The sequence below is a fragment of the Macaca thibetana genome, chromosome 3, assembly GCF_024542745.1.
Source record: "Macaca thibetana thibetana isolate TM-01 chromosome 3, ASM2454274v1, whole genome shotgun sequence".
Taxonomy (NCBI): Eukaryota; Metazoa; Chordata; class Mammalia; order Primates; family Cercopithecidae; genus Macaca; species Macaca thibetana.
This window is the reverse complement of record NC_065580.1, coordinates 155,663,124-155,688,755: the sequence shown is the minus strand read 5'-3', so window position 1 is coordinate 155,688,755 and position 25,632 is coordinate 155,663,124. Positions and strand designations below refer to the sequence as shown.

The window sequence follows — 25,632 nt, the reverse complement described above, 5'->3', positions numbered from 1 at the left end:
GAGGGTACTGTGGTGTTTCTGTGGGCTGAGCTTGTTGGGCCTGGCTGAGGGGACTCTGGTGTTTCTGTGGGATGAGGCAGGCGGGCCTGGCTGAGGGTACTGTGGTGTTTCTGTGGGCTAAGCTTGTTGGGCCTGGCTGAGGGGACTCTCGTGTTTCTGTCGGATGAGGCGGGTGGGTCTTTCTGAGGGGGCTGTGGTGTTTCTGTTGGCTGAGGTGGTTTGGCCTGGCTGAGGGCACTCTGGTGTTTCTGTGGGCTGACGTGGTTGGGCGTGGCTGAGGAGACTCTGGTGTTTCTGTGCGCTGAGCTGTTTGGGCCTCGCTGAGAGAACTCTGGTGTTTCTGTGGTCTGAGGCGGGTGGGCCTGGCTGAGGGGACTCTGGTGTTTCTGTGGGCTGAAGTGGTTGGGCCTGGCTGAGGGGGCTCTGGTGTTTCTGTGGGCTGAGGTGGGTGGGTCTGGCTGAGGGCTGTCTGATGTTTCTGTGGGCTGAGGCAGTTGCGCCTGTCTGAGGGGGCTGTGCTGTTTCTGTGGGATGAGGCGGTTGGGTGTGAATGAGGAGGCTCCAGTGTTTCTGTGGACTAAGGTGATTGGGCCTGGCTAAGGGGATTGTGGTGTTTCTGTGGGATAAGGCGTGTGGGCCTGGCTGAAGGGACTCTGGTGTTTCTGTGGGCTCAGCTGGTTGGACCTGGCTGAGGGCACTCTGGTGTTTCTGTGGGCTGAGGCGGTTGGGCCTGGCTGAGGAGGCTCTGGTGTTTCTGTGAGCTGAGGTGGTTGGACCTGGCTGAGGGGACTCTGGTGTTTCTGTGGGATGAGGCAGGTAGGCCTGGCTGAGGGGGCTCTGGTGTTTCTGTGGGCTAAACTGATTGAGCCTGGCTGAGGGGACTCTGGTGTTTCTGTGGGATGAGGCAGGTAGGCCTGGCTGAGGGGGCTCTGGTGTTTCTGTGGGATGATGCGGTGTCTGTTTGAGAGGGGTGTCTGGTGTTTCTCTGAGAAGAGGTGGGTGGGCCTGTGTGAGGTGTCTCTGGTGTTTCTGTGGGACGAGGTGGGTGGGGGAGTTATTAGTGTTCCATCAATTGTCACGTGAAGCAAACTGGTAGAAAGTTCTAGCACATCCTCCAGCACTTTCCTGTGATCTTGTTTTGGGGACTCTCCTCAAAGGGCCAGCCGTGTCTCTGCAGGCCGGATCATTACATCAGTGGGGTTTCCTTGAGATTGACAGGGAAGAAATATTTCCTTCCCCAGGCCCTGGTGTCACAAGTGTGCCCTAGTTCTGTGAACTTTCCTTTAAAATACTATTTCTTTCATTTTCAGATGTAACTGGGAATGTGACAGCAACACAACATTTTGATATGTATGAAGGCGGTAAGAAAATTTTTTCTGTTAAAATTCAAATGAATTTTAAACATAAAATTAAGATTACAAAGCACAAAGAAAAATGTCAACCATTTTTATTTTGTCTACTAGAAAAATGCCAGCAGCTCTCCTGAGTAATCTAGTGTGGTCTTATGTAGATCCTCTTAAACTCTAATTGAATTCATAGAACATTTGAAGGCATCATCTACAAATGTCTTTTCTTCTGTTAGTTTTCTTCAGTCTTTCTCTTTTTAGCTCTCATGATATAATAAGAAAGAGAAAAAGCCTTTAAAAAAAAAAAAAAGCCGGTCGGGCACTGTGGCTCACGCCTGTAATTCCAGCACTTTGGGAGGCTGAGGCAGGCAGATCACGAGGTTAGGAGATTGAGACCATCCTGGCCAACAGGGTGAAACCCCGTCTCTACTAAAAATACAAAAAATTAGCCAGGCATGGTGGCGTGCACCTGTAGTCCCAGCTACTCGGGAGGCTGAGGCAGGAGAATGGCGTAAACCCGGGGGGCGGAGCTTGCAGTGAGCTGAGATCCGGCCACTGCACTCCAGCCCGGGCGACAGAGCCAGACTCCGTCTCAAAAAAAAAAAAAAAAAAAAAAAAAAAAAAAAAAAAAACCAAATACAAATACAGTCACCAGCATCCAGCCCTAAATACCATCATCCTTTGAAAGCTGTCACAATTACTCCTGGTGACTCACAGTGCTCTGCTGGGCGCAGCACAAGAATTCCCGGAACCCACGGGTGCCCAGTCTCTCTCGATGGTCTCTCCTTTCTGGGCACTGACTCTTGACTACAGTTGCTGGCCAGGATATACTATCCCCTCTTATTTTTATATATCACTGAGACTGTCAAAAACAAGCTTTTATAAAGATAGTGAAGACAAAGAATAGAAAACGCCTGCACCCACCCAATGAGAAGGACACAGTTGTACCCTGCAGTTAACCTAAGCAAAACAGTAAATAATGAGCCACAGTGGTGAGTAACAGGGTTTGTGGTTTATCTTTATTTTATAAGGCATAGATAAGTCTCTTGGCACAGACTTGCCCATGTTCCACACGTCTCATGTTTGAGTTCTGTGTGAGTCTGTCTTCTGCACAGGGAGGTGTGATTGCAAGGCTGCTCTGCTCAGTGGTCATGGTGTGGGTGTGGCGCTTTATCAGTGACCGCAGAGAACACTCCACCTGTGCCACACAGGCTGCTGCTTGTTAAGAGTTTGGTTAATATAATCTTTATGATCTCATTTCTAAGGAGGGTTTTTTTTCTTTTTCTACCAGAGGCTCTACTTCTCTTGTTTGTTGGTCAAAAAAAAGCTCCTTATCTTGACCCCCTTTCACTACCACCCTGAACACCTATTGCAAGTGTTCTGCCTAGTTCTTTTCCTTCTACACTGTGCCACTCACCTCAGATAGTCCCCATGGTACCCAGTGAATGTTCACATATCCAGAGCTAGCACATCATCTGCAGAGTTGAGCAGCAAGAAGAACCCCAAGGATTCAGAGTGGTCACAGAATGCAGGTGCAGGAGGAAGCCCAGCACCCAAGGCAGAGCCTCAGTGAATAGCAAAGACCCTAAAACTGACTTGCATCCCCCAATAGATAACTCTGGACCGATGATAAAGTTTATTCAGAGTGCTCCTCCAAAATCCCTGCTCTTCATGGTGACCTATGACGACGGAAGCACAAGGTGAGTGGGTGTAGATGTGTCACAGCGGTGGGCAAGAGAAGCCAGCTGGGACAGAGACTGCCAGGGCCTCTTAGTGACATCCTCTGGGGAGAAGTAGAAAGTCCAGGAGCAAAGTACTTCTCTAAGGAAAAAGAATGAAAGATCATGACAAAATAGATGGCATTTCTTTAAAAAAATTACATCACTAACCACAGAAGTACTAGAATCTAAATCAAAGGAGTATTTCAAGGAATCAAGACAAAGCCGCTGTTAACCATAATTAGGACAGAAAAAATAACCTCTGGACAGAAAGCCTAAACCCAGGGTGGCATTAATACTTACAGCAATGTGAAAGGAAATTGAGATAATTTCCCTATAGAAATAGGAAAAGAGGCTGGGCGCAGTGGCTTACACCTGTAATCCCAGCACTTTGGGAGGCCGAGGTGGGCAGATCACGAGGTCAAGTGTTCGAGACCATCCTGGCCAACATGGTGAAACCTCATCTCTACTAAAAATAAAAAAAATTAGCCGGGCTTGGTGGCACGCACCTGTAGTCCCAGGTACTCGGGAGGCTGAGGCAGGAGAATCACTTGAACCCAGGAGGCACAGGTTGCAGTGAGCCAAGATCGCACCACTGCACTCCAGCCTGGTGACAGAGTGAGACTCTGTCAAAAACAAAAACAAAAAAAACACACACACACAGAAGAAGAGAATAAAGAAATACGAACATACACATTCAATACTGTACTAGAAGTGGATGTAGGTCAGTGCTTCTCAGAGTGTATCTTACTAAGTAAACCAAACCTTTGTCTTTGCTGCAGAATGTCTAAGAACCTTCAAAGTGCCTATTTGCATTGTGAATTTCCCAGATAGGGCTACTGCCCACAGCGTTTCCCAAATGTATCTGACCTCAGATTCCTTTTTTCATGGAGCATCTTACCAAACCGAAGTTCCTTAGCACATACTTTGAAAAACTCTGATTTCACTCACTTAGAACAATCTAAACTTAACCGTTTACTTTCCTGTCTACCCTCCTGTCACTTCCTCTAAATCTTACTGTTTGCAGTGGCAGTATTGTTTACATTTCTTTTTCCTTTTTGATGCGGACTTTTCAGATTATGAAAAGGGGGTAGTTTTGACATTTGCTTTCATCTTTCAGCAACTTCTCTCCACCTTATTTTGTGGTCAGTAAACAAGGGGCAGAGCAATAGCCGAAAATTGTGTTGGCTGAGAGTGGGCCTGTGATTGAACCCCAAAGCACAAGGGCTTTCCAGAATTGAGAGGTAGAATTCTGTGTCCCAAATTGGGGTCTAAAATGGCTCTGGATGTCCAATGGTTAACTAGAAATGTGACATCCTCAAGAAGCACGTGTGCCTCTTAGCTGCCACTGTGTGTCATGCACTGCAGCAGGAGATAAATGTGTTTAGAAACCTCCGTCCAAGGACGCACAGTGTAATACACCCAGAGCAGGGCTCCACTCCCCTCCACATCTCCCTGAGATGCTCACATGCTTTTACCTTTGTCCTGCAGACTGAATAATGATGCAAAGAATGCCATAGAAGAACTTGGAAGTAAAGAAATCAGGAACATGAAATTCAGGTCTAGCTGGGTATTTCTTGCAGCAAAAGGCTTTGAACTCCCTTCCGAAATTCAGAGAGAAAAGGTGAGTGGTTTTTAAATGTCCCTTCCCACCAGTGGTGAGTATAGTAAGTGCTGTGACTTGAAAACATTCTGGTGGTAATGTTATAACTCCCTGTCTCCAAACATAAGAGTTTTGTCAACTGTTTCCATGAGATCAGCATTAGATCCGGACAGAAGTTTCAAACTTCTCCAATCTCTTTCAAAGTAGAAAATTCTGAATGGGCTGTTGGTATTGATTTTTCACCATGCTGCAGCCAACGTGGTCTGTCCTGGGCCTCTTCTTCCTTGGGCAGGAGGTTTACCTCCCCAAGCCCCTGCTACGGGGAAAGTGAGAGAGCTCACCTCTTAAGATGGCTGAGAGCATGAACAGACAGGGTGAACGCCAAACATGCAGAAGAGGCTGGACACCAAATCAATGCTGCACACATGTGCACGATTGATTCTAAGTCCCTCCCTTTATGACCTTTATTTATCAAAGAGAAGTAAAGAGCAAAAAATGACGTTCTTACTTACCAACCACTAAGTCTCCTGTGAAAATTCCAACTGAGGGTTTGTAAAATGTGTGGCAGTAACAAGCTGAGCATCCGATGACAATCATGACGTCCTGGAGAATGTCAGAGAGTTCTCCTCTCCAGGAAATGATGCTGCGGTAACCGGTGCAGAAGAGGAGGAAATTGTGCTGCATGGCCAAGGAGCAAGCACTCCCCATTATACCTTCTGAGGATAAGGGCCTCCTTTCCACTTAGCTAGAAATTCCAAGAAAGCAGAGATTTCTACGTCTCCAGGGTGTGCAGTAGGCTGCTTCTGATTTCAGGCTCTGACATTTGGTCCTAGTCTGCCTCCTTGTGCTGTCTGGTGTGGATACAGTTCTGGGAAGAAAGACAAGCAACAGAAGCAGCTCAGCATCTTCTTGTTGCCATGACCACCTGAGGTGGAGGAGAAGGGGCCTGTATAAGGTGTGACTTCAGTGCAGGCCACACAACCAGATAACTTGTGACTAGTTCCCAGGAAACCCTAGACCTTCTGTGACCCCCTCTAGTCTCATGTTCTGGAGGCTAGAAACCATGGTTATTTTAGCATGCATCTAAACAAGCATGTTTTGCCCCTGTGACTTCATATTCCTCTAGAGCCAGGAAGTCAGCCCTGCAGAACATGTAGGGAATGTTTCCCAGGGCCCTGGCCTCGACCCCTCCTTGCTTATGATTGTGCCTGGGCACTTGCTTATACAGTGAGCTGTCATGGGTCTGCCCTAACAAGAGAGGCACTCTCTGAGCTCTGATTGGTGGGGCTTCTTGGGCTCCACCACTGCCTGGACCCACATTGAGGGCAAGCTGAACCAGACACACAACAGGGAAGCAGGGGCTTGGGATCCTGTGTTAGTTTTGCGAGGGGACGTCATGTGATCTTAAGTCACGTCACCTCTCTGGGCTCCAGCTTTCCTGCCTCCTCCAGGGCCAGCAGCTGTGCTGCGGTGTGCACCCCATTCTCCCCGGGATTTCCTCAGGCCGACCCTGGGGAGCGAATACTCGGCCCTCTTCTCTCCGATCCCTTGTGTGATTGTGCCACAGGCTGGCATCTTCAGAACGTCCAGGCTTTATCCACCTGGCTGTGTGGTCTTGGAAGGTTATCTACCCCTTTGTGCTCAGAATCATCACCTGTGAGAGGTGAATAAAGATAGTTCCTGTCACAGAAGGACTCCTGAAGATGAAAGAAGATAAACACATGAAGCTCAGAGTGGAGTCCTGTAACCCAGAACAGCTGGGCCTTCCTGGAGCTCCCCGGCTGGGGTGGTTAGATAATGGAGGCCCTGATTCCACATACATACCCACACTTCCCCTTAACAGCGTCCTCCGACTTCTCTGCTCCTTCCCCACTTTTACCCTGTTCCTCCTCCTCCTCTTTCCCTCCTTCCCAGCTCCACAGTCCCCTTCAGCATCTCCAGGGGCCTTGTCCTACCTTATCTAACCACCCCAGCTTATTTAACCAGCAAGGGTGACAGTGAGCAGGTACTCCTGGCAGCCGGGGCGTTGTGCCACACAGGGATCGGCCCATGCACGCGAGCATCCGTGGTTATTATTACTACCAATGCTGCAGTTCTCCAGCTTATTTATGAGAGTGTCCAGACTGTATCAGAAAGGCGGGGGTGTGAGGCTGAAATTCTTTTTAACTCAAATGTTAACATCTCATCAAACAGGTTCTTTATTAATGTTTAGCTAAGTAATAGAAAACAAAAACCTCATTGGAATTGCACAGAGATAGTGGTGGTCCTTCCTTATGATTTCCTTCATATGAAAGAGTTTCTGGAATGGGAGAAATCAAGAGAAAGACTGGATGTCACAGGACTGAATTTAGAAAAGGAATGTGTTTGGAAATGGCGGCTCCAAGTGAATTTCAGGAAAATGCCTGTTTTGCCCACTTGTGTCAGCTAAAAGTTATCCAAGTTACTACAGGAGTATAAAGATGAGACCTGAACATAGCAAGCAGTCAGTGCTGGAGAGTTACTAGAGTTGCTCTGGTTCAGGGGCGCTAAAGGATGTTTGCTTAAATGTTGGCGAGGCCTGGACTGGTAGCCAGGGCTTCAAGACAGGTCTTACCACGAGCTTGAGACAAGTGCCATTGAAGGAACCATTTGTGTCTGTGTTACTTTGGCTATTCAGACTTGCAGGTGATATATTTCCCTAAGGATGGTGTACCCATGTTGGGAGGGCCTCCTGAGTCCTCAGGGGTCTCCCCAGCCCCCTGTTCACTCCCACTCCACCTGCTATTCCAGGAGTCGGCTTTCTAGGCACAGTGCCTGGGCCACTCTCATGCAGAGCCTTTAATGACCCCACTACCTGCTGAATTGAATTTTAAAGTACAAGGAACTTCAAAGATTATTCCATCCAACCTCTTGGTTTTATAGGAGGAAGGAAACTGAGAAATAAATAAGGACAGGAGTCTTGGAAGTGAGGATAACCTGGTTTAGATCTGGACTTGGCCACCCTGACTGCATGACCTGAGGCTGGCACTTCATAGGCCTGAGCCTCTTCTGCACCCTGAACTGTGGGTAGCGGAGCCTGCCTTGCTCCATGACAAGCACGACACAGCAGGAGGAGCCGTCATTCTCATCATCTCCAGCATGGTCTGAGTCTTGTCCCTGGTGATCCTAACCGGAGCACAGACCCTTGTCTTGAGCCCCACTCAGCCCCTCCCATGCTTTGTGTGCTCAGCACCCCAGCAAAGCCTCATGAGTGGCTGCTCTTCCCACACCCTGCAGCGCATATGCTTGTTCTGTTCAGGTCTCGTCTTTATACTCCTGCAGTAACTTTCCACGTGTGGACCTCTGCACCTGCCTCCCTCCGTGCAGGGGGTGCCTTCTCAAAGCCGCCTTAAAGATCCACCTCAAGGCTGTTTCTTCTGAGAAGCCTCTCTGGCCCTGCCACCACTGCCGGTAATGCCCTTGGCATTTTGTACCTTCCCTGAGAGGGCATGCAGTACTTTGCATTGTTGTTATTTGCCTTTTCATGCTTGGATTGCTAGCTTTTAAAGGCAGGAGCCACCTTTTAAGATTTCCAGAGTCTCAACAATGAATACATTAATCTGAAGGGTGTTTTTAAGAAGGGATATATGAGACAAGTGGGATTTATCCCAGACATACAAAGTTGGCTTAACATCCAAAAATCAGTCAATGTAATGTGTACAACATTAATAGAATGAAAAGCAAAACGACGTGACTATCTTAACAGACACAGAAAAAAAAATTTGACAAATTCAACACCCCTTTACGATAAAGAACGTTCAACAAACTAAACGTAAAAGAGAATTTACTCCTAGCTAATAGCATACTTGATGGTGAAAACCAGAATGTTTTTTCTCTAAGATCAGCAATGAGGCAAGGATATTCATCATTGATACATTTTTCAACATTGTAGTGGAGATTCTAAGAAGGAAGGGAGGGGAAAGAGAGGGAGACAGAAGGAAGGGAAGGGAGGAAGGAAGGAAGGGGTGAGAAGGAAGGAAGGGAAGGGAAGGGAGAAAAAGAAAGAAAAAAAAGAGGAAAGGAAGGAGAAGGAAAGAGAAAGGAAGGAAGGAAGGAAGGAAGGAAAGAAGGAAGGAAGGAAGGAAAGAAGGAAGGAAGGAAAGGGAGAGAAGAAAGAGAAGAAAGATCTGTTGTCACATTAGAAAGGAAGAAGTAGACCGGGTGCAGTGGCTCACGCCTGTAATCTATCTAGCACTTTGGGAGGCCAAGGCAGGCAGATCATGAGGTCAGGAGTTCAAGACCAGCCTGGCCAACATGGTGAAATCCCATCTCTACTAAAAATACAAAAAATTAGCCAGGCATGGTGGCAGGTGCCTGTAATCCCAGCTACTCAGGAAGCTGAGGCAGGAGAATCGCTTGAAACCAGAAGGCAGAGGTTGCAGAGCCAAGATAGTGCCACTGCATTCCAGGCTGGGCAACATGAGTGAAACTCCATCTCAAAAATAAATAAATAAATAAATAAATAAATAAATAAATAAATAAATAAAACTATTTCTGTTTACAGATGACATGATTTTTATATATATTAGGCTGATGCAAAAGTAATTGCACCAACTTAATAGAAATCCTAAGAAGTCCACTAAAATACTATTTGAACTTATATCAAGTTTAGCGAAGTTGCAGGACACAAAAATCAATGTAAAAACTCAATTATACTTCTCTTTACTTGCAATGAACAACCTGAAAATGAAATTCAGAAAGCAATTATAACAGTATCAAAAAAATAAAATACCTAGGAATAAAGTTAACATAGGAGATGCAAGACTAGTACACTGAAAACAGTAAAACACGTTGAAAGAAATTGAGGACCTAAAAAAAAGATATTCCATGTTCATGGGTCAGAAATTTTAATATTGTTAAGATCTCAATACTGTATTAATTGATCTACAGATTTAACACAATTCCTACTAGAATCCAAGTTGATATCTTTTGTAGAAATTGAAAAGTTTATCCTAAAATTCATATGGAAATTCAAGAGACCCAAATAACAAAAACATCTTTTTAATGTTCTTGAAAAAGAACAAAGTTGCAGGGCTCACATGTCCCAATTTCAAAACATAACACAAAGCTGCTGTGATTGAGATACTGTCACTCTGGCATAAAGATAGGCATACAGAGAAATTAAATAGAATTTAGACTCCAGCAGATGTGCATGTTCTCACATTTTTGATCAATTCACTTTAGACAAGAGTGCCAAGATTGTTTAATGGGGAATGAATCATCTCTGCAACAAATGGTATTGGGAAAGCTGGATATTCACATGGAAAAGAATAGATTTGGACCCTACCTCACACTATATACAAAAATTAAGTAACAGTAAACCGAATATGTAAATTGAAGTGCTAACACTATTAAACTCTTAGAGGAAAACAGAGGCATAAATTTTTGTGACTTTGGTTTAAGCAATGGTTTCTTAGTTATGACATCACTAACAACAAAAGAAGGAGAATAAAATACTTCAAAGAGAATAAAATACCTAGGAATCCAACTTACAAGGGATGTGAAAGACCTCTTCAAGGAGAACTACAAACCACTGCTCAATGAAATAAAAGAGGACACAAACAAATGGAAGAACATTCCATGCTCATGGATAGGAAGAATCAATAACGTGAAAATGGCCATACTGCCCAAGGTCATTTATAGATTCAATGACATCCCCATTAAGCTACCAATGACTTTCTTCACAGAATTGGAAAAAACTACTTTAAAGTTAATATGGAACCAAAAAGGAGCCCGCATTGCCAAGACAATCCTTAGCCAAAAGAACAAAGCTGGAGGCATCACACTACCTGACTTCAAACTATACTACAAGGCTACAGTAACCAAAACAGCATGGTACTGGTACCAAAACAGACATATAGACCAATGGAACAGAACAGAGCCCTCAGAAATAATACCACATATCTACAACCATCTGATCTTTGACAAACCTGACAAAAACAAGAAATGGGGAAAGGATTCCCTATTTAATAAATGGTGCTGGGAAAACTGGCTAGTCATATGTAGAAAGCTAAAACTGGATCCCTTCCTTACACCTTATACAAAAATTAATTCAAGATGGATTAAAGACTTAAATGTTGGACCTAAAGCCATAAAAACCCTAGAAGAAAACCTAGGCATTACCATTCAGGACATAGGCATGGGCAAGGACTTCATGTTTAAAACACCAAAAGCAATGGCAACAGAAGCCAAAATTGACAAATGGGATTTAATTAAACTAAAGAACTTCTGCACAGCAAAAGAAACTACCATCAGAGTGAGCAGGCAACCTACAGAATGGGAGAAAATTTTTGCAATCTATTCATCTGACAAAGGGCTAATATCCAGAATCTACAAAGAACTCAAACAAATTTACAAGAAAAAAATGACCCCATCAAAAAGTGAGCGAAGGATATGAACAGACCCTTCTCAAAAGAAGACATTTATGCAGGCAACAGACACATGAAAAAATGCTCGTTATCACTGGTCACCAGAGAAATGCAAATCAAAACCACAATGATATACCATCTCACACCAATTAGAATGGCAATCATTAAAAAGTTAGGAAACAACAGGTGCTGGAGAGGATGTGGAGAAATAGGAACACTTTTACACTGTTGGTGGGACTGTAAACTAGTTCAACTATTGTGGAAGACAGTGTGGCGATTCCTCAAGGATCTAGAACTAGAAATACCATTTGACCCAGCCATCCCATTACTGGGGATATACCCAAAGGATTATAAATCATGCTGCTATAAAGACACATGCACACGTATGTTTATTGTGGCACTATTCACAATAGCAAAGACTTGGAACCAACCCAAATGTCTATCAATGATAGACTGGATTAAGAAAATGTGGCACATATACACCATGGAATACTATGCAGCCATAAAAAAGGATGAGTGCATGTCCTTTGTAGGGACATGGATGAAGCTGGAAACCATCATTCTCAGCAAACTATCACAAGAACAGAAAAGCAAACACTGCATGTTCTCACTCATAGGTGGGAATTAAACAATGAGAACACTTGGACACAGGAAGGGGAACATCACACACCAGGGCCTGTCGTGGGGTAGGGGGAGGGGGGAGGGATAGCATTAGGAGATATACCTAATGTAAATGATGAGTTAATGGGTGAAGCACACCAACATGGCACATGTATACATATGTAACAAACTTGCATGCTGTGCACATGTACCCTAGAACTTAAAGTATAATAATAAAAAAAAAAAGAAAAGTAAGTTGCCCTTCAGCAAATTAAAACTTTTGTCCTTCCAGCAAAATAATCTATCAACTGAATAAACAGACAACCTTTAGAATGGGAGAAAATTTTTGCAAATTATGCATCTAACAAAGGTCTAATATCCAGCATCTGTAAGGAACTTAAACAAATTTACCAAAAAAAATCCCATTAATAAGACAAAGGGCATGAACAGACGTTTCTCAAAAGAAGACATTCATGTGGCCATCAAGCGTATGAAAAAAAGCTCAGCATCACTGATCATTAGAGAAATGCACATCAAAACCACAATGGGATGCCATCTCACACCAGTCAGAATGGCTGTTATTAAAAAGTCAAAAAATAACAGATGCTAGCAAGGTTGTAGAGAAAAAGGAATGCTTTTACACTGTTGATGGAAGTGTAAATTAGTTCAACCATTGTGGAAGACGTGGCAATTCCTCAGAGACCTAAAGACAGAAATACTATTCGACCAGCAATCCCCTTACTGGGAATATTCCTAACAAATTATATTTGTTATAAGTAAAATTTAATATTCAAAAAACAAAGGAATGTAAACTGTTATATCATAAAGACACATGAACACGTATGTTCATTACAAAACTATCCACAATAGCAAAGACATGGAGTCAACCCAAATGCCCATTGAAGATAGACTGGATAAAGAAAATGTGATACATGTACGTCATGAAATAATATGCAACCATAAAAAAGAATGAGATAATGTTCTTTGCAGGGACATGTATGGAGCTGGAGGCCATTATCTTTAACAAACTAATGCAGGAACAGAAAATCAAGTGTCACATGATCCCACTGATAAGTAGGAGCTAAATGATGAAAACACACTATCACATGGAGCGGAACAACACACAACAGAGGGGCCTATCAGAGGCTGGAAGGTGGGAGGAGGGAGAGAATCAGGAAAAATAACTAATGGATACTAGGCTTAATACCTGGATGATGAAATAATCTGTACAACAAACCCCCATGATGCATGTTTACCTATGAACAAACCTGCACATCCTGCACATGTACCCCTGAACTTAAAGGTTAAAAAAAAAACACTTTTGTGCTTCAAAGGACACCTTCTAGAAAGTGAAAGATAAACCACAGAATGGGAGAAAATATTTGCAAATAAGGGACCTGAATCTAGAATACATAAAGAACTCTTACAGCTCAATAATAAAAAGACAACCCAATTTAAAAATGGACAAAGATCTGAATAGATGTTACTTCAAAGAAGATATACAAATGATCAATAAGCACATGAAAAGAAACTCAACATCATTCGTTTTCAGAAAAACACAAATCAAAACCATAATGAGATACCCCCTAACACTTACTAGGTTGGCTATGATTTTTAAAAAGACATAATATGAAGTGCTGGTGAGAATATGGAGGAATTAGAACCCTCATGCACTAGTGGAGGAAATGTAAAATGGTACAGCTGCTTTGGGAAACATTCTGGCAGTTCCTCAAAAAGTTAAACATACAGTGACCCTATGACCCAACAATTACACTTGTTTGTATATACCCAAGAGAATGAAAACATAGGTCCACACAGAAACTTGTGCACACATAACATTATTTATAATAGCCAAAAAATGGAATCAACCCAAATGTCTGATTAATGGCTAAGAAATGTATATATAAAATATGGTATAGCCATACAATGGAATATATTGAAATACATAAAGAAATAAAGTTCTGATACATGCTACAATATGGATGAACCTTGAAAACAGACTAAGTGAAACAAACAAATACACACAAAAGGTCACATATTGTGTGATTCCATTTATATGAAATTTCCAGAATGAGAGGATCCACAGAGTCAGAAAGGAGATTCGTGGCTGCCTAGGGTGGGGGGAAAGGAGATTCGTGGCTGCTAATGGGTACATGGCTTCTTGTTTGGGTGATGAAAATGTTTTAAAATTGACCATGGTGATGGTTGCACAGCTCTGTGACCATACTAAAACCATTGAATTACAGACTTTACATTGGTGGATTTTATACTATGTGAATTATATCCCAGTAAAGCTGTTATATAAAAAGGGATAATATTACTAGAATTCCAAGGTTATTAATAAAATGCACCTTACTTTATTTAAGCATCAAGTTAAGGTGCTCTATTATCTGTGAAAGAGTTGAAGATATAGAGGACTAAACCCACTTCAGGATGAATACACATTTGCTGAGCAAGGAACTCTGCAAGAACTCTGGGAAAAAAAATACATACGCACACACACACACACACACACACACACACACACACACACACACATATATATAAACATGTAGTTTTACCCCCAGAGTTGAAAACTAAACATTAGAGCTACACTGTCCAATATGATACCTACTAGCTAAATTTACATTTTATACTTAAATTCATTAAAATTAAATAGAATTCAAATTTTGGTTTATCAGTTGCACTATTCACGTTTAAAGTACAGATGCTCTTCAGCTTACATCCCAATAAAAGCATCGTATTTGAAAATATTGTAAATTGAAAATGCATTTAGCATACCTAACCTATCAAAGATGATAGCTTAGCTTAGCTTACCTTAAACATGCTCAAAACACTTAACAGTAGACTGTAGTTGGCAAAATCACCTAACACAAAGCCTATTTTACAATAAAGTGTTGAGAGTCTCATGGAATTATTGAACACTGTACTGGAAGTGAAACACAGAATGGTTGTGTGGGTCCTCGGAGTATAGCTTCTACTGAATGCATTACCTCCTTTGCACCATTGTAAAGTCAAACCACCATGAGTTGGGGACCATCTGTACTCCATAACCTACTGTGGCTATGGGCTACTCCACCAAATAGGTAGATTATAGAACATTTTCATCATTGCAGAAAGTTCTACAGCCGTATTAACAACTGCTTCAAATATTGTTAAAAAACAGGATATAAATATACAGTTAGAAGAAATAAGACATAGTGTTCAATAGATCGTTAGAGCACCTGTAGTTTAAAATCATCTATCATACATTTCAAAATAGAGGAGAATAATTTGAATGTACCTCTCATAAAGAAAAAGTAATTTAAGGTGATGGATATCCCAGTTACCCTGATACACATGATATGGATATATCACATTATCACATATACCCCAAAAATATGTACATCTATTATATATTAATTTAAATTTAAAAATATATTATTAAGAAATGTATTGGAAATCAAACACCCAGCTTTGGTTGGAGCAAATTCACATCTAGGAAGTGGCTGTGTCTGCTCACAGCTGACACTGATTAAATACTTGTTTATTAGATTAATGAATAAATAAAACTCTTCTTTTCTCTACACAGATCAACCACTCTGATACTAAGAACAACAGATATTCTGGCTGGCCTGCAGAGATCCAGATAGAAGGCTGCATACCCAAAGAACCAAGCTGACACTGCAGGGTCCTTAATAAATGTGTTCTGTATAAACAAATGCAGCTGGAATCGCTCAACAATCTTATTTTTCTAAATCCAACAGTCCATAGTTGATGAGTATTTTGGGTTTGTTGTAAACCAATGAACATTTGCTAGTTGTATCAAATCTTGGTACACAGTATTTTTATACCAGTATTTTATATAGTGAAGATGTCAGTTAGCAGGAAACTAAAACGAATGGAAATTCTTAAAGGTAATGATGTGATTCAAGCTGGAAAGAGGGTTGGGTGAAACAACTTGTCCAGGTGGAGCTATGTTATGATCAGATCTAAGTGTGACCCCTGTGTGGTCCAGACAGCTCTGCAGAGAGAAAACCTTTATTCCATTATCACCGAGCACCTCCTAGTTTCCGACAGTCGTCTCCTTCTGCCGGGAGAATTAGCAGCAGTTCTGAGGGCTTAGGTAACCTCCTTGTTCAACTCAAGTTGAGCTCTTGCAGTCTTCCTGTGGGCCTGTGAATGTATTCATTCATTCCACAACTCTGGGTACCTCCCAGCTCTGGTACAGCGGCACAGTACACAGTCCCTGCCTTCATGCCAGGCTGTTCAGCTCTCAGGAGGGCAACCGAACACCTCACTCTCTGGAAGATGCAGCAGTACATCCAAGAGTCCAGGATGTTCCACACTTGCTGAAATGGTGGGTCAGATGATGTGTGTGATTCGGGGCTAAGAAAATAGAGTCACTAGGGCTAGCAGTCGGTGCCAGGTGTCCATTCTCACCTCTTTCCCGGGCCTGGCCCCAGAAGAGCTAGGAGACTTTGGTGCCAGGTTAATACTGCTTCTCTGAGCCTCTATATCTCATCTGTAAAATAAAAGAGTTGGGATAGATGAATGGTTTCCAAGCATTTTTGTTGGCAGGACTCCTTTTTAAAACATGGTGCTACACGGCACCCTGAATTCCAGCATTCTCACAGTAACAAACTGCCCCAAGTCTCAGTGGCTTATAAGAGCATTGATTTCTTGTTTGTGTTAGTGTGGCCACAGGGCAGCCACGGCTGAGCCCTAGGTGTGAAAAGCCAGGCTGAAGGGGTGTCCCCTGTCAGGTATGAAAGCCAGGGAGGGAACAGAAATCCAGCCTCCAAGCCTCACTAAGCTCGTGGCCTGATGTGTCAGCCCCACCTGCTCACATACCAAGGCCCCAAACATGGGAGGCGCCAGGTCAGTGAGGCCAGAGGATGTCAACCCCTCCCTCAGGGGCCCCAGCAAACCATGGGCAGTGTGGCTGTGGGCTGCATGACGGCCCTCTTCCAGGGAAGGGGGTGGCCACTGTGAGTGGAGATGCAATGACCTGATGACTGCTGAGAGCCAAGCAGTGCTCTAGCTCAGGGAGGAGCATCACCCAGCCTGTGAGCCCTGCCCTGGGCAGAGGCCCCTCAGGGAGCCTGGTGTCTGCAAGGGAGGCTGCAAACCATTGGATGGGGTCATGGCTCAGATCCCAGTAGGGGCTGAACTGTATCCCCCAAAATTTCATCCGCTGAAGTTCTAACCCCCAGGATCTCGGAATGCAACCTTATTTGAAAACAGGTTAACTGCAGATGCCGTCAGTAAGGATCAAGTGGTCCTAGAGTAGGGTGCGTGGGCCCCCACCTATCAGGACTGGTGTTCTTATAAAAAGGAGAAATTTGGACACACCCACCCAGAGACTGGGATGATGCACCTGTATGCCAAGCAACACCCCAAATCACCAGCAAACCATGGGAAGCTGGAGAGAGGCCTGGAACAGGGTCTCCCCTAGAGACTTCCGAGGGAGCACAGTCCTGACACCTCAATTTGGAACTTCTGGCCTCCAGAGTTGTGAGACCAGAGACCTCTGCTGTTTAGGCTACTCAGGTGTGGTTCTTCATGATGGAAGCCCCACAAAACTAATATAGGCCCTGGTAAGTGCTAAGCTCTTGGTATGCATAGACATTTTTGTGTATGAAAAAAGGAGGGCAGTACATTTTTATTCTGGCCGAAATTGCTATATTTTTGTAGCATCGTTGATCTTAGTTCACTGTCATGGAATAGGCCTCAGGGGCACTCCTGGCCAGGCATTGCCCAGGGATCCAGCTTTGGGCTGTGAAGTTCTTGTGACCACGGCCCCTCCTACCCAGTGATGGCCCCTTGGACTTCTGCTATCCCTGCAGATCACTGCTGTGTCTGCGCCCGGGGCACAGGACTGTGAATTGCCATTCATTTCCACATCCTGTTGATGTTTCCCTACAATGTGGTCTTCAGTGTGGAGACTGTCATTCCATCTCTAAAGGTGCTAGGCACTGCCAGCCCCCAGCCCAGTCCCCCACCAGCGGACACCATGCAAGGGGGCTGGCCACGTCAGAGTCACATTCCCTGCCCGATATGGACCCTGCTGGTCACTGCTCACACCCGCCCTGTGACAGGATCATGATGATTTAACCCAGTGGAACTGGTGAGGCACAGAGAGGCTAAGGACCAAAGAGCCAGGCTGGGTGCAGTGGCTCACAACCAAATTCCCAGCACTTTGGGGGGCCAAGATGGGCAGATCGCTTGAGGTCAGGAGTTCGTGACCAACCTGGCCAACATGGTAAAACTCTATCTCTACTAAAAATACAAAACAAATTAGCTGGGCATGGTGGGACTTGCTGTAATCCCAGCTATTTGGGAGGCTGAGGTGGGAGGATCGCTTGAACCTGGGAGGCCGAGGTTGCAGTGAGCAGATATCTCACCACAGCACTCCAGCCTGGGCAACAGAGTGAGACTCCATCTCAAACAAACAAAAAAGAAACAAAGAGCCAGGTCACACGGACAATGAGAGGGTGGAGTTCCACTCCAAGGTGCATCTGCTGCTCCTGTGCTCTGCTGGGAGGGACACACCCCAGGTAAGAACCCTGCTTGTCTACAGCACTTCACCATTGCCTTTGTCTTGTTAATCCAGGGAAGCATTTAAATGCTTGATCTCTCCTACTGTGACTGGAGAGGCCATGGGAGAGTGGATGCATGCTGGCTCTAGATGGCTCCAGGTGCTGCAGGTGCTTCCAGGTGGCCAGAAACTTCATCAGCACACAGAGGCGCTGGTGCTTTCCATAGAGTCAGTGTGCCAGAGCAGGAGGCGGGCACTGGGGCTTCTGGACTTCACCTCTTTACCAAGCTGCACACTGTAACGCTCCCTGATGTGCAGCTGAGGAAAGAGCTCCACCCGGCGGCTGTGACCGAGGCCCGAGCAGCAGCATCTTTTCCAGCCCTGGCCCTGGCCCCGGCCCCTGTGCTTGGATGCTGCGTGGGACATTCATTCACCCTCAGGGCATAGCGCTCAGAACGCAAGAACCCTGTCCTTGAAGTTTGCATGCGCAGGCACCTCTGGTCCTTCCCAGGGTGGCTGGTGAGGGGCGTGCAGGAGGGAGATACTGCTTTGATGGAGGGTGGAGGGTCCCCTGAGTTGGCCCAAACTGCTCATGTCCCTCTGTCTGGCTTCTCTGAGGCCTTTCTTTGTGCCTTCCTTGAAGCAGTAGGCCGGTCCAGGCCCTGTTGTGAAAGACATTCCTAGTGAAACCAAATGTCATATCATGCTGCCAAGTCTGAGATTCAAATTCCTCCCCTCACTCCTCAGCATCTGTCCCCGGGCTCTCGGGAAGAAAAGTGATTCAGGGATAGGTGATCCTGACGATGATCTCCTGGCATTAATATTTCTAATGCCAAGGTTTTGAAAAACATTTTTAAGTTTCTAAATATCTTCTGTAAAGCTAAGCCTGCGCTCAAGGGAAGTCATTACAATGACTTAGCAAAGAGGTGCTCAGGATTTTTTTTTTTTTTAATGTGTAAAGTCGATTTTTGTTTGGGAGAGGATCACGGGTGGAAAGGAGAGCTGAGAGCCTACTTCCTCCCTCCCAGCCATCACTGCCAGTCCTCAAGAGGCTTGGTCCCCTCCCCGGTGTCTGGAAGGCTCTTCCTGGAGGTTCCCAGACCTCTTGGCTCCGGTGATGGGAATGCCTGGCCTTCCTTGACTTTGGTCACAGAGCAGGAAGCCTTAGGGAGCACGCGGTTGTGCACCTTCACTTTTGCAGTGAAAAGTAACTGAGGACCAGAAAGATGACATGCAGCCAGTGTGGGGCTGAGTTCCGGAGCCTGGGGTTTGTCCTGGGGCCTCCTTATCTCCAATGGGAAGAAAACCATCTTGGCTATGAGTCGGGGATCTGAGGCACAGGTGCTTGCAGAAAGCTGTTGACCTTCCTTCTTTGGGTTTTCCACACCTAACGAGGGGAGACGTGACATTTGTCAGGTGCGGCTCAGGCATGAAGCTAAGCAGGACAGCTCAGAGTGTTCAGATCATGTACCTGAGAGCATGTCCCCGGGCTGTACCAGCAGTGCATCTGTGAGGTCCAATACCCGAACCACACATGGCTATTAATTCAAATTACATGGAGTTCAAAGTCCGGTCCCTTGGTCACGGTAATCACATTTCAGAGCCACACAGGTGGTACTGGATGGCACTGTCATGGCAGAGCCTTCCAGTGACTGAGCCACTCTGGAGCTGCCCCTATGCCAGCCTCCCCTGGAATCTGTTAGCAATGCTGATTCTCAGGCCCAGCCCAGACCTGATAGATCAGACTCTCCGGCAAGGGGGGGGGAACTGCCACCCCGTCTCCACAGCTCTCCCAGGATTTGGATGCAGCTCGAGTTTGAGGACCACTCTCTGAGTCATCTGGAGAGCATGCTGATAACTCAGTTTCATTTCTGTGGCCAGATCAAGTAGTTTCATTTCTCTCCCTGTTTGTTGGTGACGGAGCAGGGGAGGGAGTGGTTCACACACCACATAAAAGTGAAGTGGAGGAAAGGGAAGAGACGATTTCTCCATCCTGGACGTGCAGCGGTAAGAATGGGGCCAGTGCAGGGAGGGCTGCTTTGTGTCTGATGCACAGCAGATGCGCGTTTAAAAAATATTTCCCTAGTGACATGACATCTGCTTGGTGAACGTGGCATGTGCTGGGAGTCAGGAGCCGTAAAGATAAGATTCTGATGCTGCCTCTGGTGTGAGGCTCAGAAAGAGCCCATGTTGCCTCCAGCCCCCAGTAGCCCTGTGCACAGAGAGACTCTGGAGGGGAAGTGGCTGGCCCTGGGGACAGGGTGGCCTCCATCCTGATCTGGCTAAAAGTTGGGTGAACACAAAAGGGTGGTTTTTAGGACAGCTTTGCTCAGCGTTCTACAAAGTCTGGGGGTTAAATAAGGAGCATTGTGCCCCAAAAGCTGTCTCGGAGGGCTTCAAGTGTTCCTTCTTTTGTGGTATTTGTGATGCTCTGACGTGACCTTGGTGACGGTCATATGCTGGGAAATTGGCTGTCATGGGGCAGGGCGGGGTGGGGCGGGGGGTGGTGCCTGATTTCTAGCCTTTGCAGATTCTCTTCTGTTCTCATGGTGTGAATGTTCCCACCGTGGCCAGTTCCCAGCCAGTGGGGGCCAGCTCCAGCACTCTGGACCACTGCACCCTGGATCGCCTGCACTCTGGGGGCTGAAGTCCATTTTATAATTGATACAGAGTGGAAAGGAGACATGGTGGTATCAATGATGCCTTTTTTTTTTTTTTTTTTTGAGACAAGGTCTCACTCTGTTCCCCAGGCTGGAGTGCAGTGGTGCGATCATGGCTCACTGCAGTCTCAAGCTCCCGGACTCAAAGGATCCTCCCACCTCAGCCTCCCAAATAGCTGGGACTACAGGTGTGCACCACCACACCTGGTTCATTTTATTTTATTTTTTATTTTTGTAGAGACAAGGGCTCTCTATGTTGCCCAGGCTGGTCTCAAACTCGCTTGCTCAAGAAGTCCTTACGCCTCAACCTCCCAAAGCACTAGGATTATAGGCGTGAGCTACCCCATTCAGCTTTGATGACACCTTTTGAACACTGTTCTTTCTTATTTTGTGTTTAGAATGTTGTCTGCAGCAGTTTAAAAAGATCAGCGTTCCAAGCTATCTTTCCTCGCACCCTCTCCTCCTTTTACTCTGCTCTACTTCCCACCCCCATCCTACCCTCTGAAGCACTTTTGACTCCCTTTGGATGTGCAATTTTTTTTCTTTCTTTTTTTCTTTTTCTTTTTCTTTTTTGAGACAGGGTCTTCCTGCTCTGTTTCCCAGGCTGGAGTGCAATGGTACTGTAGCAGGACGAGCCGCAGACAAAACTCCTCAGACAGGATTAAAGAAGGAAGAGGTTTTTTATTCGGCCGTGAGCATCGGCAGACTCGCATATTAAGAGCCGAACTCCCTGAAAAAGAAATACCTGGCCTTTTTAAAGGCTTACAACTTTAAGGGGTCCACATGAAAGGGTCGTGATAAATCGAGCAAGCATGGGAAACGTGACTGGGGGCTACATGCATCAGCTACAGAACAAAAAGTTTTACAATGCTTTTTTAATATAGTGTCTGGAATCTACAGATAACACAAGTAGTTTAGGTAAGGGGTTGATGTTATTATTACTACTTTTTTTTAACTCCTAGGGCCAGGTGGTGGTGTCAAGGTTGTCAGCTATTTATCTTACTTTTGTTTCTTTCTCTCTTTCCTCCTGTCTTGTGAACTAGGCAAGGTGGGGGGAGGAGGGCAGCAGGAGTAGTAGTGGTCTCCTTCCTTATTCCCCGCTTTGAGAATTTTCACTGATTAGTGGGAGTTCTACTTTTGTTTTTACTTTTTGAGTCTCTTTGCAAGACAGAGTGATAGTGTTTTATGTAATACACTCATGCTGAAGTTTTCTGATGAACCATGATAGCTACAAAACCTTTTATCATTTGAAGGAGCAAGTGTAATACACAGGGGAACAGCAAGCAAGTTTCTATTACTAGTAATATATTTATAATGAGGGTTTTAAATTTTTTTAGCTGGAAACTATTTTCTAAATGAAGACCTAGGATCAAACCTGTGTTAAACCCGTGCAGTGCTAATTTTTTTTTTTTTTTACACTTAGTCTTTCTTTCTCTTTTGCTCTTTCCCAGTTTTGTTCCTTGGTTACAGTTAACATACACCTTGGTGGCCACTTTTATAGACTAGGTGGCATTCATACCTGCAGCTTCTGCTTGATGTTACCTTGGGCTTGCTTTACAAATGAAGTATTCACTATATACTGATTTTCAGCAGCCTCAGGGTTAAATGGGGTGTAAAACCAGAATTCTTTATAGAAGCTCTTTTAAAACTGACTTAGGCTTTTGTCAGCTCCTTGAAGCATTCCCGAAATCTTTTCTTATATTACTTGCTTTTTTCTACCAACTCTTAGCTTCTGCAGAAGTGCTTCTCAGTACCTCTGCAAACACTGAAGCTGAGTTGCATTCTCTGGGTGTTTTTTTCCCTTTTTCCTAGAGTTTAACAGGCTCTTTTCTTTATATAATTCTCCATGCACTTGGAGGGCTAAACAGGCATTATACCGAGAGTCAGTGTAAATGTTTACAGTCTTACCTTCACTGAGTTCTAAGGCCCGAATTAAAGCAATGAGCTCAGCTTAACAACAGTGTCCAGGGTTATCACCGCATGCTCTGCACATCTCTCTCCTTGTGGGTTGATGAAGCTGTTCCCGCCCACATATAACTCCTGGTCTACTGATGCCCAAGGCTGGTCCCGGAGGTCAGGTCTGCTGGAGTAAACTGGAGTCCAACACCTCTACACAGTCATGTCCACAGGGCTCTAGCTGCCGGGAGCAAGGTGGCAGGTTCAGGGTGTTTCCAGTTTAGTAGATCAATGGTTGAAAAGGGCTGATAGATGAAAGTCTGTTGCCCCCATGGATGTAGGCCTGGTCATTATAATAGACAGGTCCTTGCGTCTCCCTGAGAGGCATTTGCATAGCTGGAGCAAGACCAGATCCGAGACGGCCCACTTGACTATCTTGACTTCCTTCCTTGGCCTCTTGAGGCTCCGATCCTCCCCTTCGAGGGGAGACCTGGGGCGTGTTAGCTCCTGAATCTCATTTCTGAGGGGGTTGTTGGCCTCAGTAAAGCGGGGTAGGCTAGGACATATGGAGAAAGAATTTCTATTATCTCTGGCAGCTCCTGTGAAACTGGCTTCTCTTACTGTTTCTGGGACTCCCTTTTTTAACTCTGTGTCTGCTGGCGAAGCTGCTCTTACTTTTACTTTTGGCTTTTTTTGCAATAAGCTGTTAAACAGGGCTAAATTTATGCCGGTTTTGTCTATATTGTATTTAACCGTGAGTCAATATAAAGGAATTGATCTAGGTACACTGGCTGTCCTCCGACCCGTCACCACCTTAAATACATGGCCAATTGTTCTCTGTCTATAGTTCCTTTGGTGGGCCATCCAACACCAAAAGAGGGCAGTTCTAATTCACACAGAGATCTTAACCTCTAAGGGGTTAACTTAACTCTATAATCTCCTGCAAAACCTTTCTTAAGGTTCTGTAACATGCATTTTAATAGAGTAAGTTTTGATGATTTGATGACTTTCCTTTTTTCTTTTTGAAATGTTTTAACAGAGTTCCTAGCGGAGTGGGCTTACTTTGTGTCTGACCTATTTTTCTCTTGAGACAAAACAACATTCACACTACAAGAAGGAAAGGGTAAAAGATCACTCACTCATCTAATTTACACTAAATCAGAATCAAAACTAAAACCAAAGTGTTGTTAGAGGCACACCTATTTGTCAAGCAATTTAAGCCAAGTCAAAAGCAGAACCAAAACCAAAGTGCCAATAAAGGCATGCCTGTTTATCAAGCAATTCAAGTCAAAAACAAAACTAAACCAAAATATCAGGCAATTAATTCAAGTCAAGTCAAAAAAAAAAAACCAAAATGCCGGTACAGGCACGCCGTGGGTGATCAGGCCACGCTTCCACTCAAATGGAGTGGGTGAGCAGTCTTACCAAGTTTCAGATGTCCGGACTTAAAGCGCCAGCTCCTTCCCGGTGTTCAGCCCCTGTGTGGATCCTCCGCGGGTGTCTGCTGTGCACTGCTCTGACGAGGCGTTCCACCGGGGCAAATGCCTACCCGGGAGTGCTCTCAGGATCCGCATCACTCAAGCTGGCCAGAGTCTCAGCCTCCCAAGGCCAAGGCCAAGGCTAAGGGAGGACAGGACAATTGTCTCTCTCATTCTTGAACAAGAGAGAGCTCCTGGATTCACCAGGAGAGCAAATTTGACTAGCTTGGACTTCTGCAAGGTAATTTGTTGTGATTGCATATTCATGAGACTAATACAATCTTAACATAATTTATTTATATTAAGGAGATTAAATAAATCCATGGGTATGTTCTTGAGTGAAATTTTATTAAAAAAAAAAAAACGGAGACCTTTTCCATGGGATCATATTTTCTTTTGACACTCCTGGGAGGCAGGCAGGACCATGTTAAGTGGCTGTTTTGCAGTGAATGATTCTATGGGGAAACCCGAATAAGGTGGTAATGTTGTAGGAAGTGTCTGATGCAGAACCTGTCAATGACTAAAACTGGAAGACGCAAAGCAGCCTGCTAGTGTGGGAGCTGCAATAAACCAAATCCCTTTTTTTATTCTCAATCAGAAGGAGGGACTTTCCAAGCTTGATCCTCTAAGAAAAACGGATCCCCTCCTATTTTCTTACCAATTTTCAATTTATCCAGAATGCATACTTCTCAGTCTTCAGACTCCTGGCCTGGTCATCCCTTGAAAATATTTGGCAGCTCCCTGGTTTAACAGTTGCCTCGATGTTGACAGCAACTCCAAATCTTGCGGCTCAGCAGTACAGAGTCATTCGTTCCACAAAGAGCTGACCATTCCAGCTCACCTGACCTCGCTTCTCCTCTGGGCCCACCGCATCTTACCAAGGCCTTGCTCTCCTTCCTTGGATCCGTCACCCCCCACCTGGCCCTCGGTAGCTCCTTCCTGGATTCTGGCCTCACCTTGTTCCTCATCTTTGTCTTAACTCTTAACTTGGGTGTCCCCTGCACCCTGACAGCCACGTCGTCTTCTCCCTTCTCTTCTCTCACCAGCTGTCTTCTTGGTTTTTCAGTTCCTCTCTCTCAAGACCTGCACTTTCTCTTCAAGTCAAAGTCCATGGCGCCCATGGTCTGCATTTGTACCAGGCTCCGGAAGCTCCCACGTGGGGACCGAGCCCTGGAGAGGAAACCACAGTGCAGTGGCTGCCGAAAGCAGAGGCCTGCATCCCCAAGCCTCCTAAGCCCCCCACTTCCATTCTCCCCTGCCTGTGTGCATAGTCCGAGTCCCGCCTGTCCGTGTGTCACCTGGCTCTTCTGTGTCTTCTCCGTGAGCTTGCAGGGGCACCCAGCTAGCCCACGGGCTCCCGAGACAGTCCACTCGTGCAGACACACTGTAGCCATTTCTAAAGATTGCGTAGGGGAGACAGATGGT

The 25,632-nt window shown here is 45.1% G+C and overlaps 2 protein-coding genes and 1 long non-coding RNA gene across 5 annotated transcripts in view; 2 read left to right on the top strand and 1 right to left on the bottom strand.

Annotated features, from left to right (window-relative positions):
* Positions 1–15,462, top strand: part of FAM3B (FAM3 metabolism regulating signaling molecule B) — a 68,584-nt gene extending 53,122 nt beyond the window's left edge. For 2 of the 3 annotated variants that reach the window (XM_050784590.1, XM_050784592.1), the window contains exons 5-8: positions 1,311–1,361; positions 2,959–3,046; positions 4,556–4,688; positions 15,225–15,462. In XM_050784590.1, coding sequence (XP_050640547.1) covers positions 1,311–1,361; positions 2,959–3,046; positions 4,556–4,688; positions 15,225–15,314 — 362 coding nt within the window. In that variant the 3' untranslated portion in view covers positions 15,315–15,462. The remainder of the gene's footprint in view (positions 1–1,310; positions 1,362–2,958; positions 3,047–4,555; positions 4,689–15,224) is intronic. The other variant, XM_050784591.1, reaches the window with a different exon arrangement.
* Positions 15,422–24,422, bottom strand: LOC126950703 (uncharacterized). The gene is made up of 2 exons (XR_007724263.1): positions 24,155–24,422; positions 15,422–16,157 (listed from the first exon to the last, which is right to left on the bottom strand). It is a non-coding gene; the product is annotated as an uncharacterized LOC126950703 (long non-coding RNA).
* The window catches only part of MX2 (MX dynamin like GTPase 2), a 44,141-nt gene continuing 38,543 nt past the window's right edge, over positions 20,035–25,632 (top strand). The window contains exon 1 of the mRNA XM_050784557.1: positions 20,035–20,180. The gene's annotated coding sequence lies outside the window, so the exon portion shown is untranslated. The remainder of the gene's footprint in view (positions 20,181–25,632) is intronic.